The sequence below is a fragment of the Symphalangus syndactylus genome, chromosome 19, assembly GCF_028878055.3.
Source record: "Symphalangus syndactylus isolate Jambi chromosome 19, NHGRI_mSymSyn1-v2.1_pri, whole genome shotgun sequence".
Lineage (NCBI taxonomy): Eukaryota > Metazoa > Chordata > Mammalia > Primates > Hylobatidae > Symphalangus > Symphalangus syndactylus.
In genome coordinates, this window is record NC_072434.2 from 55,909,978 (window position 1) to 55,924,033 (window position 14,056).

Consider the following 14,056-nt stretch of genomic DNA (forward strand, 5'->3'; position numbering starts at 1 on the left):
TGCAGGGGCGGAGCTGGCGGAGGTTATTACTAACAGGGATCACACTGTCCAGCCTGCATGGTCTGTACTAACAGGAGCCTGCCATCCCCATTCCTTTGCAGCTCCTGCTGCCTGGGCACAAAGGGAAATGCCCTGGAGTGTGAGTGACTGTCAGACCAGCCGGAGGGGAGCAGTGGGAAGAGCCACTTGCTGAGAAGAGGTGGGCTTGGCAGGACTGCAGACGGAGGACTCTCCCCAGCCCCCTGCAGGTGCTGGTCTAAGCCAAGCTGGGAGGATGGAGGCCGGCCCTGGCCCAGCCCCAGGCAAGGGAGGAGCCTTGGCCCAGATGAGGCAGGTGGGGAGCCTGGGCTCAGGTGTGTCCTGTGGGAAGTGATTGCTCCCTGGCTGGCAGAGACAGAGGAAAGCGGATTGTTGGCCCCAGGACCCAGGACTCAGCTCCGAGAGGCTGGGCTTGTCTCCCGGACTCTGCCTTGGAGGAAAGCAATGGAAGGGGTAAGGCTGTCTCGGTTTTGTTGCCGGCTTTCTGTGTGTCTTTTCTTGCAGGACAAGTTCCTCCCACTTGGGAGCCCTGGGGAAAAACTGCCTGTGTGTCCTGCCTGCTGGGCAGGAATAAACATGTCAGGTGTCAGCCAGTGCATTTCTGCTCACACTGGCTTTGCTCAGGGCGGGTGGGAGGGAAGAGGAGTGTGCCATGTCTTGTGCCACCTGGAGTGTGAGGGGACAGGAGGTGCTGAGGAATGACAGCATGTGGCCTAGCTCTACCCAGCCAGCTGGACTCCTGACCTCTTCCCAGATCCTCCGTTGAAGCGCCCGCTGGCTTCTCTCTGTTTACTTGCCCTTGTGGACTGTACCCAGCCTCTGCAGTGATTAGCGGGCCTCCTGGTCAGAGAGCAGTGCTTGGTGTTAGGAAGCCGGCTGTGCAGTGCTCTTTTGTGGCTTGTGGCTCTAGACTGGGCTCTGCTCCTTGTTAACTGTGTGGCCCGGGGCAAGTGTGTCCGTCATCCTGAGCCCTGGATCCCTCACTCACGAAAGAGAATTACTGGTACAATAACTACTTTGTGAGACTATCAGAGGTGCTTGTATAAATAGAGATGTATGGAAAAGTATCCTGCCCCACGCCAGCATCCCCTGCCCCTTGGACGGCTGAGTGCTGTTGGCACAGTTGGAGACGTGTTGCCTGACTGACCACATCTTCCTTTTTCCTTCTCCTATTCTCCACTCTCCTTTATTTCCGTTTTCAGTAAGTCAGTTTCTTTTGATGTGCATATGTGTGTGTGTGTGTGTGTGTGTGTGTGTGTGTTGCTTCCATAATTTTTATTATACATTTGGAGTCAAGTCATTTTCTCCCATGAATCATGTGGCTTCTCACCCACAAGTTTGGTTTTAAATCAGGGCAGAGGATCCATTTTAGCTTTTGCTGGTCAGGAAAAGCTCCCCTTTGTCTCAGGGCAAAGGGCATCTTTCTCTCTGTGGCAAATCACTCCAGTCCAAATAGCTGAGTTTTGGAAAGGGGTGAGCAGGGGCATGTTGGTATGACTTCATCTCCCTCTTCTGAGTTCTCCCTGCCACCCCCACCTCTACCATACCACTTAGCAACTTTGAAGAAATTCCTCCTTGACGGGAAAGTGCCAGGCTGAATAGATTTAGCATGCTTGTAAGAAAATGAAACTGACTTACATTTTTCCCATCTCTGATGGGCCAGGATCCACACTGGCATCCATTATTTCAGTTTATCTGATGACATTACAGTGCGGTCTATGCCATTGCCCCATTTATTGTAGATGAGGTAACTGACAATGTTATCACTTGCTCAGTATCATACCGCTGGCAGCAGAGCTGGGACATGAGCTTACATGTGTCAGTGCCAACTATAAGCCAAGCATCACTAGCAAGGATTACAATAGGACAGCAGGAAGAATGTTAGGCAAATTAGACAAAAATGTACAAAAGAGCATGTTTGTTAGCTAATCACATTTTTATGGGATAAGCTAATATGATTATATAAGTTTCACTGCTCAGAAGGAGAAAAAAATCAAGAGAGAAATAAGAGTGGTTTCTCATCTTGAAAGGATTTGTTTTGTTTTTTAAAATTAACAAAATATTCATTTATTCAATATATATTTATTGAGGACATGGTTTGTGTGGTCAGGTCCTGCTTTGGTGCTGCAGATGCAGCAGTGAACCAAACGGTTGAAGATACCTGCCTTCCTAAACCTCATATTCTAGTGAGAGAAGACAAAAAAATCTATATATGGGTCAAATGGCAGTAAGTGCAATGTAGATACATAAAGCAGGGAAGGGTATAAGGATAGTCAGGCAGGAAGAGGGACTGCTATTTTCAATGAGACCATTTCAAGAAAGGTGTCAATGGAAGGTGGCATTTGAGCAGAAACTTGGAAAAGGTATGGGAATTAATGGGCCATGTGGATATCTTAAGGAAGAATATTCTACGGAGAAGTAAGAGCAGGTGTAAAGGCCCTGAGGCAGAAGCTCGTTGGTGTGTTCAGGGAATGACTGGAGCTGGAGGAAGTGAAGGAGAGAGTGTTCAGAGAGAGTGGGGTCAGGTGATATGGGCCCTGGAGGCAATTGTTGACACTTGAGCATTTCCTCCGAGCAAAATGGAGAGCCACCTGAGCATTGTGGACAGGGCAATGATGCAATCCAACTTACATTTTAAAAGGAACATCTGACTACTGTTTTGAAAATAAATACTAGGGACAGAAAGTACAGAAGCTGGCTGACCAGGTAGGAGATTATTGCAGTAATCCAAGCAAGAGAGGATAGTGGCTCAGACCACTTCATTCAGCCAATGAAGTGGCTAGAAGAGGTCAGATGCTGGAAATAGATTAAAGGTAGGGTCAGCAGGATTTACTAATGGATTAGACAAAAAAAAAAAAAAAGAAAATTATTGATGACTCCAAGTTGTAAAGCTGGAACATCTGGAAGAGTGGAATCAAGGTTTACCAAGATGACTTAACACAGAGCAGGCTTGAAAGCAGATTAGGAGTTGGTTTTAGATGCAATGTGTTTAGGGGGGCTACATAGGCAGGTTTAGAGTTCAAGGAAGAGGCCCAGGCAGTAGGTATCATCTTGATAATATATCTACATTATCTAGAATAGTACTGGGTGTGTAGTAGATGTTTAGTATGTGTTATATGGGGGATTTTAAAACTTGGCCTCACATTCTCTGACATCTTCCCATGAAGAGGTGGTGCCCATGTTCCCATCCCTTGGTTGAAATCATGACTACTCTGACCAATACAGTGTGGTACATGTGACACTCTGTGCTTTCCGAGACTGTGTCATAAAAGGTCATACCCCATCTACCTCATTTATGAGAACACTTACTCTTGCAGCCTTGAGCCCCCACGTGAGTAATCTATACCCCAGTACTTTCTGGCTGGAGACACATGATGTAGACATTCTGCTTGACAGTTCCAGCTAAGCCTAGCCTTCTAGCCATTCCTGCGAAACTAAAATCAGTACCCTCCAGACTAGACCAGCCGCTGGTGAGATGCAGCCAAATGACTTTTATCAACACCTGTGGAACAGAGGGAGAACTCGGCTGAGCCTCGTCCAAATTCCTATCCCACAAAATTGTGAAATATAGAAAAATGCTTTTTGTTTTAGGCCACTCAGTTTTGGGTTGGTTTGTTTTCATTAACAGATATCAGGACAATTAGATATATCCTTCATTCTGTGTAGTTATTTAAAAAGTCATTCTCTCCCCATAGACATAAGGTTGAAGTGAACCCTATAGAATTTTTATTGTATAGTTTAGACACCCAAAAACGTGGATGGGTTTTTCTTTTCCTAAGTCAGAGGTATAACCTAATGCATGCCCTCAGCCAGGTAGGTTTTCACTTAGTTATACAGTCATTGCAAGGGAGAATTGTAGCATTTTTTAGCTGGGAGAGCTGGCCAGTCAGGGAGCTTACAAAATGGTGCCTGAATTTTTGATGAATGAGCATTGGAGTTGTAGTTGAAGTATACTTAAGTTTACTTTTGCCTCTTATAAGTGATTTGCACAAGTCATGGAATTATAAAATACAGGAGGTGGGAGAGTTCTCAAATACCAACCAGTCTGGAAACTCCCATTTTACAGGGAAATTTGAGCCGCAGAGGCAGAAAATGCCAACACACTTCATAACGACTTATCCAGTGTGCCCCATTTACAGTGGCTGCTCCATGAATGTTCTTGTTCAATTTGAGGGTAAACTCAGAGTCATATCTCCTCAGTAGACTCTACTCTCAGGCCCTATCTTGGAATTTCTGAGAAGGGCCCTATCCTAGATCCCATCTAGTTGTTCAGCTTTGCAGGGAAGAGTGTCAAGGAAACAGACAATTTTCATATTTGATGAAAAGTAGATTGATGGAGGAAGGCACAAGCTTTGATGGAAGCACTGATGATGGATGCTTGTCAAGGGGTGGGGTTCATCCTGGGCTCCTTAGAGAAGCTGGTGTCTTAGCTGAATGTCAGAGGAGGAGGAAGTGGCATTTCATCAGGGAACGCTTGAGTGAAGGAGGGGGAGAAGGCAGAAGGGAGAGCATGGGCAGAGCAGCAGAGATGGGTAATATGGCAGGGTGATAGTTGGGGATAGTTGGCAGCAAGGTGCTGCTAGAGCAGAAAGTTTAAAAAAAGAGTATCCAGAGTGGAATCCCAATAAGTAAATAGGATCTGGATATTGAAAGGCCTTCAATGCCATATATACTTTATCCTGTAAGCCAAGAGAGCCACTGAGAGGCTTCACCTCTAAGATGGGAGGTCCAACTAACTATCACTGAGGTCTTGTCATGCTCTGACATGCTGGGATGGCAGTATGTTCCCAAGGTCATGCATGGCTTATTTTTGATAGAACCCAGGTCTAAATGTCTGTGAAACCCCACTAGGCTTCAAGAGCAATTTTGGAGAGTTTTTCATGAATAATTCCATTTTTAAGGAATAAGTCACAAGATAGGGTAACATCTACACAAGTGGAGCTGCTGAGAGGATCTGTACTATAAGGATGGTCTGCTCTTAACTAGCTTGTTCTTGGGAGAGTAGACTCGGCCTGGGTTAAGTTCAGATAATTTAGGGTGAGGCTTTTTGTGAGTTCTGGGAGAATTTCTGAGAAGGAGAAAAGGAAAAATCACACAATTAGTCACAAATCCAAAAGACTGGGCATATCCTGTTCATCTTTGCTGAGATGCTGCACCACAGAGTCCTCTTGAATTGTGGTGTTTAGTCCTTGACAGTGACACATTAAGTGACCTGTTCTACTGGAGGGCTGATGTCCTTGCCAGCCAGCCTTATGCAGCAGTACTGACCTCAGCATTTAGCCTGGCATTATTTTCCCATTGAGTCAAGTCTTCCCTTCTCCAAACCACACACCCACATTTCCCCTGGGGAGAAATGGTCCTAAAAGGAAAATCTGATTATGTCAGTCTACTGCCAGATTTTCTCCAGTTGTTCCCCATTGCCCACAGAGTACAGCCCAAGCTCTGTGGCCTGGATGATAAAGCTGAGGCACTCTGGTGCTGCCCTGTGTACTCTAACTTGAGCCACCTCACCCGCACCACATCCCTCATGCTCCAGTTTCCTAGCCTGCTGCATCTGCATGCACATTCTCCTCTTCAGAATGCTGAACATCACTTTATTTATGACTCAGCTCAGACAACACCTCCTCGAGAAATCTTCCCTACCCCTTGGCCGCAATTGGTCTTTCCCTGCCTTGCAGGAGACCCCAGGCCCTTTGATCAGACTCAGGTCTAGACTGTGAGATCCCAGAGGGCAAGGATTTTGTCTTGCTCACAGAGGCAGCAAAGCCTGGTGCTTAAGAGCACAGACTTTGAGCCAGCGTGACTGGTTTAAATTTCGGCTCTACTGTTTACTAGCTGTTCAGTGTTGAGCAAGTTAATTAATTTCTCTGTGTCCCAGTTATCTCATTTATAAAGGAAAAAATAGTACCTACGTCTTAACATTCAACCGAGGTTTGAATAAATTAATACATTTAAAGAGCTTAGAACAGCTCAATGAACTCAAAGGGCAGTTAATTCTATAAACAATAACTTATAACAGGCGGACTCTTATGGGTCAAATCGTGTCACCCACCCCTCCCAAACTCATGTTGAAGTCCTAACCCCCAGCACCTCAGAATGTGACCTTATTTGAAGACATATTCTGTACAGAGGAGATCAAATGATATGTTTTGGCTGTGTTCCCACCCAAATTTCATCTTGAATTGTAGCTCCCATAATCCTCATGTGTCATGGAAGGGACCTGGCAGGAGGTAATCAAATCACGGGGGTGGGTTTTTCCTGTGATGTTCTCATGATAGTGAATAAGTCTCATGAGAGCTGATGGTTTTATAAAAGGCAGTTTCCCTGCACACACTCTCTTGCCTGCTGCCGTGTAGGACATGCCTTTTCCCTGCCTCCTTTGCCTTCTACCATGATTGTGAGGCTTCCCCAGCCATGTGGAACTGGGAGTCCATTAAGCCTCTTTCTCTTCATAAATTACCCAGTCTCAGGTATGTCTTTATTAGCAGTGTAAGAATGGACTAATACATCAAGTTAAAGTGAGTTCATGAGTAGGAGTTAATCCAATTTGACTGATGTCCTTATAAAATGGGGGAATTTGAACCTGGAGAGATGCACAGGGGTGAGACAATGTGAAGATACAGGGAAGACACCATGTGAACATGAAGACAGCCATCTACAAGCCAAGGAGAGAGGTCTGGTACAGATCCTTCCCCCACAACGCTCAGAAAAGAATCAACCCTGATAGCATCTTGATCTTGGACTTTTGCCTCTAGAACTGTAAGGCAATACACTTCTCTTGTTTAAGCCACATAGTCTCTGGTACTTGCTGTGACAATCCTAGCAACTAATAAATGAACCATATCAGCAAATAAAATGAGAGAATTTATGTAAATAACTGTGTGCACTACTCTTCCCCCATCAACCTGGGAAGTGTTTTATATCATGTTGCTATTTTGACCTTTCCCAAAATGACAGCCATGCTTATCTCTTCAGAGAAGAAATCTGAGAAGTGTTTATTGCCCCTCAGCACAGAAAATGGACAGAAATTATCCTGCAACCATGGTCAGTATTCCTCCCTGATCACTGACTTCCGGGTTTTAGCTTTTCACATCTGTAAAACCTGAAATAACAAGCCCCTGCGGAGATTTTTAAAGATGAATCAAAATAATGAAACATTTTATTAGGACCTATTAAATACAGAGAAGTTATAAATAACGTGCTTCAGAAATAATAATTAAGCAATTTTGTATCATAATACTGGAAAAAGTGGAGGTTTTACTTATTACTCTTCATGGTATTGTTACTGTTAATTATCTTCCCCATTTTACAGATAGAGTAGAATCAGTATTCAAATTCAAATGTGTCTAATTCCAAAGTCCCCATTCCTAACCATTAGTTTGGTTCTTTTTACCATAGTGATGGTTAATGGCATATAGGACAGAGGTTTTTAAAAAAATCTTTAAACTGGAAACCTGAATTTGAGTCTAGGTCTGCCATCTACTTGAAATGTGACCTTGAGCAAATCATTTTTCTTCTCTGAGTTTCAGATTTCCCATCTCTAAGTGTGTCTAATAATAACTATTTGTCTACAAAATTATATAGAATAATGTATTTGAAAGTACTATGAAAAGAACAAAATCCTAGACTAATATCCATAGTTGTTGATATAATCAAAATTCTCCAATCCAAAATTTGTAGCAGAGCTGACATTAGAATTCACACCACTTTCTGAGCCCTCTACCCTCCACTTTTGATGAATTAGCCAATGGCTTACCTCAAAGACCAGAGTGTGATCTTCGGCAAGAAAGAAAAAAAAAAAGGTTAGGAAAGGTTTTGTTTTTTTTTTTTTCTTTTTTTATTATACTTTAGGGTTTTAGGGTACATGTGCACAATGTGCAGGTTTGTTACATATGTATCCATGTGCCATGTTGATTTCCTGCACCCATTAAGTCGTCATTTAGCATTAGGTGTATCTCCTAATGCTGTCCCTCCCCCCTCCCGCCACCCCACAACAGTTCCCGGAGCGTGATGTTCCCCTTCCTGTGTCCATGAGTTCTCATTGTTCAATTCCCACCTATGAGTGAGAACATGCGGTGTTTGGTTTTTTGTCCTTGCGATAGTTTACTGAGAATGATGTTTTCCAGTTTCATCCACGTCCCTACAAGGGACACGAACTCATCATTTTTTATGGCTGCATAGTATTCCATGGTGTATATGTGCCACATTTTCTTAATCCAGTCTATCGTTGTTGGACATTTGGGTTGGTTCCAACTCTTTGCTATTGTGAATAGTGCCGCAATAAACATACGTGTGCATGTGTCTTTATAGCAGCATGATTTATAGTCCTTTGGGTATATACCCAGTAATGGGATGGCTGGGTCAAATGGTATTTCTAGTTCTAGATCCCTGAAGAATCGCCACACTGACTTCCACAATGGTTGAACTAGTTTACAGTCCCACCAACAGTGTAAAAGTGTTCCTATTTCTCCACATCCTCTCTAGCACCTGTTGTTTCCTGATTTTTTAATGATGGCCATTCTAACTGGTGTGAGATGGTATCTCACTGTGGTTTTGATTTGCATTTCTCTGATGGCCAGTGATGAGGAGCATTTCTTCATGTGTTTTTTGGCTGCATAAATGTCTTCTTTTGAGAAGTGTCTGTTCATGTCCTCTGCCCACTTTTTGATGGGGTTGTTTGTTTTTTTCTTGTCAATTTGTTTGAGTTCATTGTAGATTCTGAATATTAGCCCTTTGTCAGATGAGTAGGTTGCAAAAATTTTCTCCCATTGTGTAGGTTGCCTGTTCACTCTGATGATAGTTTCTTTTGCTGTGCAGAAGCTCTTTAGTTTAATGAGATCCCATTTGTCGATTTTGGCTTTTGTTGCCATTGCTTTTGGTGTTTTAGACATGAAGTCCTTGCCCACGCCTATGTCCTGAATGGTATTGCCTAGGTTTTCTTGTAGGATTTTAATGGTTTTAGGTCTAACATATAAGTCTTTAATCCATCTTGAATTAATTTAGATCAATGGAACAGAACAGAGCCCTCAGAAATGATGCTGCATAGCTACAACTATCTGATCTTTGACAAACCTGACAAAAACAAGAAATGGGGAAAGGATTCCCTATTTAATAAATGGTGCTGGGAAAACTGGCTAGCCATATGTAGAAAGCTGCAACTGGATCCCTTCCTTACACCTTATACAAAAGGAAAGGTTTTTAACAACTGAAAAGTCGATATAGAAAAACAAAGCAGCATTATCACTTAAACTTTTAAAAGAGTAACAGGGAAGAACCACCTTCCACACCCTTTTAAAAATCATCCAAAAGTGTGTGTTGCTGCTGGTATGTTTTCTTTTCTTTTCTTTTTTTTTTTTTTGTCCATTACAACAACCTTTTCTCCAAGTTGTGGTATGGACGAAATAGCATTGAATTGGTATTTCTCTGGTGACTTCTGGTGTGACTTTGGTTTTTGCCACTCATGCCTGTGTGCCCTTAGGCAAATTATTTCACCTCGGTGGATCTCAGTTTGCATCTCAAGAAAAAAAAAAAAAGAGAGACCATTGGAAACTTTAGGCTATGGAAAAGGGTTTAAAAAGGGGAACTTGGAATGGGAGGCATGTGAGGATGGTGCTGGTTCGAGGCTCGTCTGTCTTGTTCCAGTGAGTCTTGAGTCATGGTCCACCTGGAGCGAGCGCTGGCATCATCTTAATAATGGCTGGGTTGTTGACTAACTGCCTGGAGGTAATCTCTGGAATTTCACAGCTGGGTCGCCATGGGCTGGTTTGTTTCAAGATTAGCCCCCGGAATTTCTAAGTAAGCACATAATTAGATAAGCTGGCAGTGCAAGGGAGTGTCAGGTGGGAAGGGAGGGAAAGAAAGTTTTAAAGTGTGTTTCAAGGCTGAAAGCAAGAAAGCAAAAAGCTTTAAAATGCATTTTGAAGCTAAATTTCTTGGTTACAATACCACTATTCTAGAGTTTCTGAGAGAGAGGAACTCTTGTAGAATGTGTGCTTTAAACCTTCAGCTTCTGGGTTTGAATCCCAGTGCTACCATTTTTTGGCTGTGTGAACTTTGGCAAGTTATTTGACCTCTCTAATTCTACCTGCCTGATGGCGGTCCCTCCCCTAGAGCTTCTATGATTTAATATATAGAGAACATTAAGAAACATGCCCGGTGCATACCTGTGCTCAGTGAGTGTTAGCTCTTGCAGCTGCTGACGTTGATGATGATGATACCCACTGAAGGAGTTCACCATCTACTGAGAAACAGAAAAGTAAACAGATACTGATAACAAAAGATGGTAAATACAGTGATAGAGAAACACACAGGATGTGAAGGATCGTGGAAAGGGGGAATGTATTCCAAATACAACTCTCTTCCAAAAAATCAGAAAAATGACAGCATCACCTGGCATTAGAGTCTTATTATTTCCTCTTGTTAATTAACCCAAAGAAAAATCTCTGTTAATGTTCCATTAAGCTGTGCGTTCCAGGCAGCAGTGCCTGATGCATTTTGCCCTTCAATTATTCTGGCTCTTTACATGAAACTGGCATCTCTCAGCTAAGTAACAAAGTCTGACCCAGTGCCCATATGACCAACTCAAGGCCATCTCCATTTGGTTTCCTTAGCCCTTTATTTAAAGAAAAATCTTGCTAAAGTTCTCTTCGATATCTTTCAGATTTTGCTGAGAGAAAAAGGTAGCCTCTGGGAGGGAGTGGAAAATGGGTGTGTGAATTGAGTCTAAGTCCAAACAGAGCAGAACTAAATGTTTACAGAGTGGGTCCCGTGCCCCTTGTTCTGTACTAGCATTGTTAGCTAGCCTGGGTGGGAAGCAGAGGGGAGTGAGGGGAAGAGCGTACTTCATAGGGTAATTTCACAGAATGACTAGAGCCAAGGGGTACAGACTGGAGTGAAAACTCCAAGAAAACTTCATGTTCGTGAGTGCAGAAGAAGGAGGCAAAATTGGAGCATTTCTATTACTAGAAACTAAAATGCCACCTAGTAGAACTGATACAATTTTTCCATCTGAAACCATCAGGTTGATTCACTCTGAACATATTTACTGAACATGTACTCTGCCACAGTCATTTCATCACTAAAAATCACCATGATCACGGTGCTAATCATTGTCTTCCTCTTCCTCCTTCTTTCCCTCTTCCCCCTCCTCTTTCTCTTCCTTCTCCCCTTCCTCCTCCTCCTTTCTCTCCTCTCTCTTTATCCACATCACAACTATCTTCATCAAAATAACATTATCGTGGGTTTGCTTTGTGTCAGGCACCAGGCCAAGGTTAATGTCTATGGCATTCCTAGGATGTGAAAAGCTGTATCCCTATTTCGCTGATCAGGAAATAGGAAAAGAGAGAACTGAAATAGCTTTGTAAAGGTGACAGAGCCAAAATTTGAGGAGGTAGGATTTCATCTTAAGACTTTTAAATCCAAAGCCCATGTTGTTAACCCTATTGCTGCACTTGAAGTTGCTCCTAGTCTAGGGAGGAAGGGGAAAAAATGTAAAAAAAAAATGAGAGTGTAATGAACACTGCAGTGGAGAGGGACAGGAGCTCTAGGAGCACAGGGAGTGGCCACCCCTCACCACATCCCTGATGGAAAGTTTCCTCAGGGACTTGCAGCTGGGTTGAGTCAAGTAAAACAAATATTTTTCAGACAATAAACATGGATAAGAGCATTCTGGAAAGAGAGTGACATGTGCGCAAAAGCATGGAGGCATTCATTCCTTCAGCAAATATTCACAGTGTCTTCTCTGCTCTGGTCACTGTCTTAGGAAACCCAAGGGGGAGTAAAAGAAGAGCGAATCTAGTGAAGTGGATGAACTAGAAGAGGTAAGACTGGAGGTAGAGAAAATAATTCAGAGGGAGAGAGAAGAGGAATACAGCTGTTAATAATATGCTTGTATTATGTTTTACAATTTACAGTGCATTTTCACATGTCTAGAACACTACCTTGTACATAGTTGGCACTGAACTAGTAATTGAATGAATGATCTCTGTAGGCCTTTAAAGTTACCCATTTGCCTAAAAGTTCTGTGAGAACAGAGAACATTTATTCACCACTATCACCACTGAAGTCTGCAGTGGGGCCACTGAGTTGCACAACTCCAATAGGTGCTGTTCACATGGTGGCCAACGTGAATGGTCTCTGTGATCACAATGTGAATAGTGATGTAGAACTATTGTATGCTATATTTATATCTATATATGTGTATGCGTGTGTGTAACAACATAATAGATGTACAACTTGGTAGCTTGGGTTCACATCTAATATAGAGGATTAATATTTATTGATTAAGCTAATGAATGAAGAAGGCAGGCAGGAAGTCTAGACAAAGATTACCATCATTCAGCTTCTTCTCCAAGCAAGGATCATTAGCGAAATCTCTGCTGTAAACCAGCATATCCATTTCACAGATGGAGATGAGATATAACGTGACTGCCTTAGAATACAGATCTACTCAGGGCTCTCCTAGTTAATGCTTTTCTATTACAGCATACAGTACACAGTTTCTCTTTAAAGCCATCAGTGCATGGTTTCCTCCAAAGGGCCAAGGATGCTTCTTTCCTAAGAAACCAGCTGGGCTGCAGAATGTGTTGCTGGCCCCTCACAGCTGGCAACCTCCCGAGGTGAAGGAAATTGGGAGCTGGTGCCAGGAGTCTTTGTCAGGTATTGGTGTGTAACTAATTGCTGCTGTAAACCTTTCTCACAAGAAGGTCTGGCTTTGTACGTTCTTGGAGTAAAGAAGATCCTGAGGTTTACTGAGTGGATTAGAAGAATACATATTTAGAAAGCAGAAAGGCTGTCAAGCATCAATTTTGGCTGAAAACATTTTGTCCCAGATAAAGGGTCTTTCAAACACCCTTTACTTGCATTTCTTGACTGCTTGCAGCCAAGAATTGAGGCTGTAGGAGTATGCTAGAAAGAGCTAGGGGATCGAGGTCAGTAGGTCTAGTTCTGCTATTTACTAGCTCTTTGATCTTAGTCAAGTAAGTTGACTTGACCCCTCCAGCTTTAATTTCTTCATCTGTAAAATGGAGTTCATCACTTCTCTAATGCTGTATAGTGGCAGAGTAAACAAAATAATGTATGAAAAGGGCCTAACCCAGTCTGGTATAGTAAAACAACCTTGAGTATTGGAATCTGACCTCATTGTTAAATCCAAACTTACCTCTTGACAACAATGCAAACTTTGGCAACACCAGTAATAATAATGATGACAACAATAATCATAAGTAGCTAACATTTCTAGAAAATATACTGTGTACCAAGTACTGTGATTCACACTTAACTTGGATTGTCTGAATTAATTGGCAATACAGTAAATACTATTATTGTTGCCATTTTATTGATGGGAATAAAAGTTAAAATCATCTAGCTGAAAATGAAAGGGCAGGGATCCAAACACAGATAGCTGATTCCAAAGTCCAGAGGATGGTTTTCAATCCCTAAGCCAAACTTACTTTCTCTCCAAGCCTCAGTTTCTTTATCTATAAAATGGGAATACCAACGCTTACCAATCTTGCTGGGTTGTTAGAAGAATCTGAGGTTCTATCTCAGAATTGGAGATGCACTGCATCTACTGCAGTTGTGAAGCTCAGTAATTAGTGGGGTGTGGTAATGCGTGACATGGAAGTAGTGGAGGCGATAACGATGAGCATGATGATAATGATTGGCACTCCAGATCTTAAAAATGACTTCCATTGCTATTATTGGAGAAATAGGGTCCTGAATAGACAGAAAACCAGACAGGGGCTCCTTTATCTTCTTTAAAAAGCAAAAACGTCTAACACCTGTAAAACCTGCCCCAAATGCATTTAGAATGGTGTCTCTGATTTCTTTTACTGTTTCTTCATGCAGCTGGGACTCTAATATAGAAAACAAATCTAAGAAATTAAAATGGCCACATCGGCTGAGGAGTTTACATCATAGCTGTGGAGTAAAAGCAATAAAGTGGCTCAAAGAGGTTATTCAACCCTTCTTTTTTCAGTGTTCATTAAACTGCACTTTAAATAAAACTGTCATAAAC

At 42.5% G+C, this 14,056-nt stretch overlaps 1 protein-coding gene across 1 annotated transcript in view; it reads left to right on the top strand.

The window, feature by feature from the left end:
• The first annotated feature begins 216 nt into the window (after positions 1-216).
• The window catches only part of FYB2 (FYN binding protein 2), a 98,677-nt gene continuing 84,837 nt past the window's right edge, over positions 217-14,056 (top strand). The window contains exon 1 of the mRNA XM_055234614.2: positions 217-492. Within this exon, the coding sequence (XP_055090589.1) occupies positions 484-492 (9 nt within the window). The 5' untranslated portion in view covers positions 217-483. The remainder of the gene's footprint in view (positions 493-14,056) is intronic.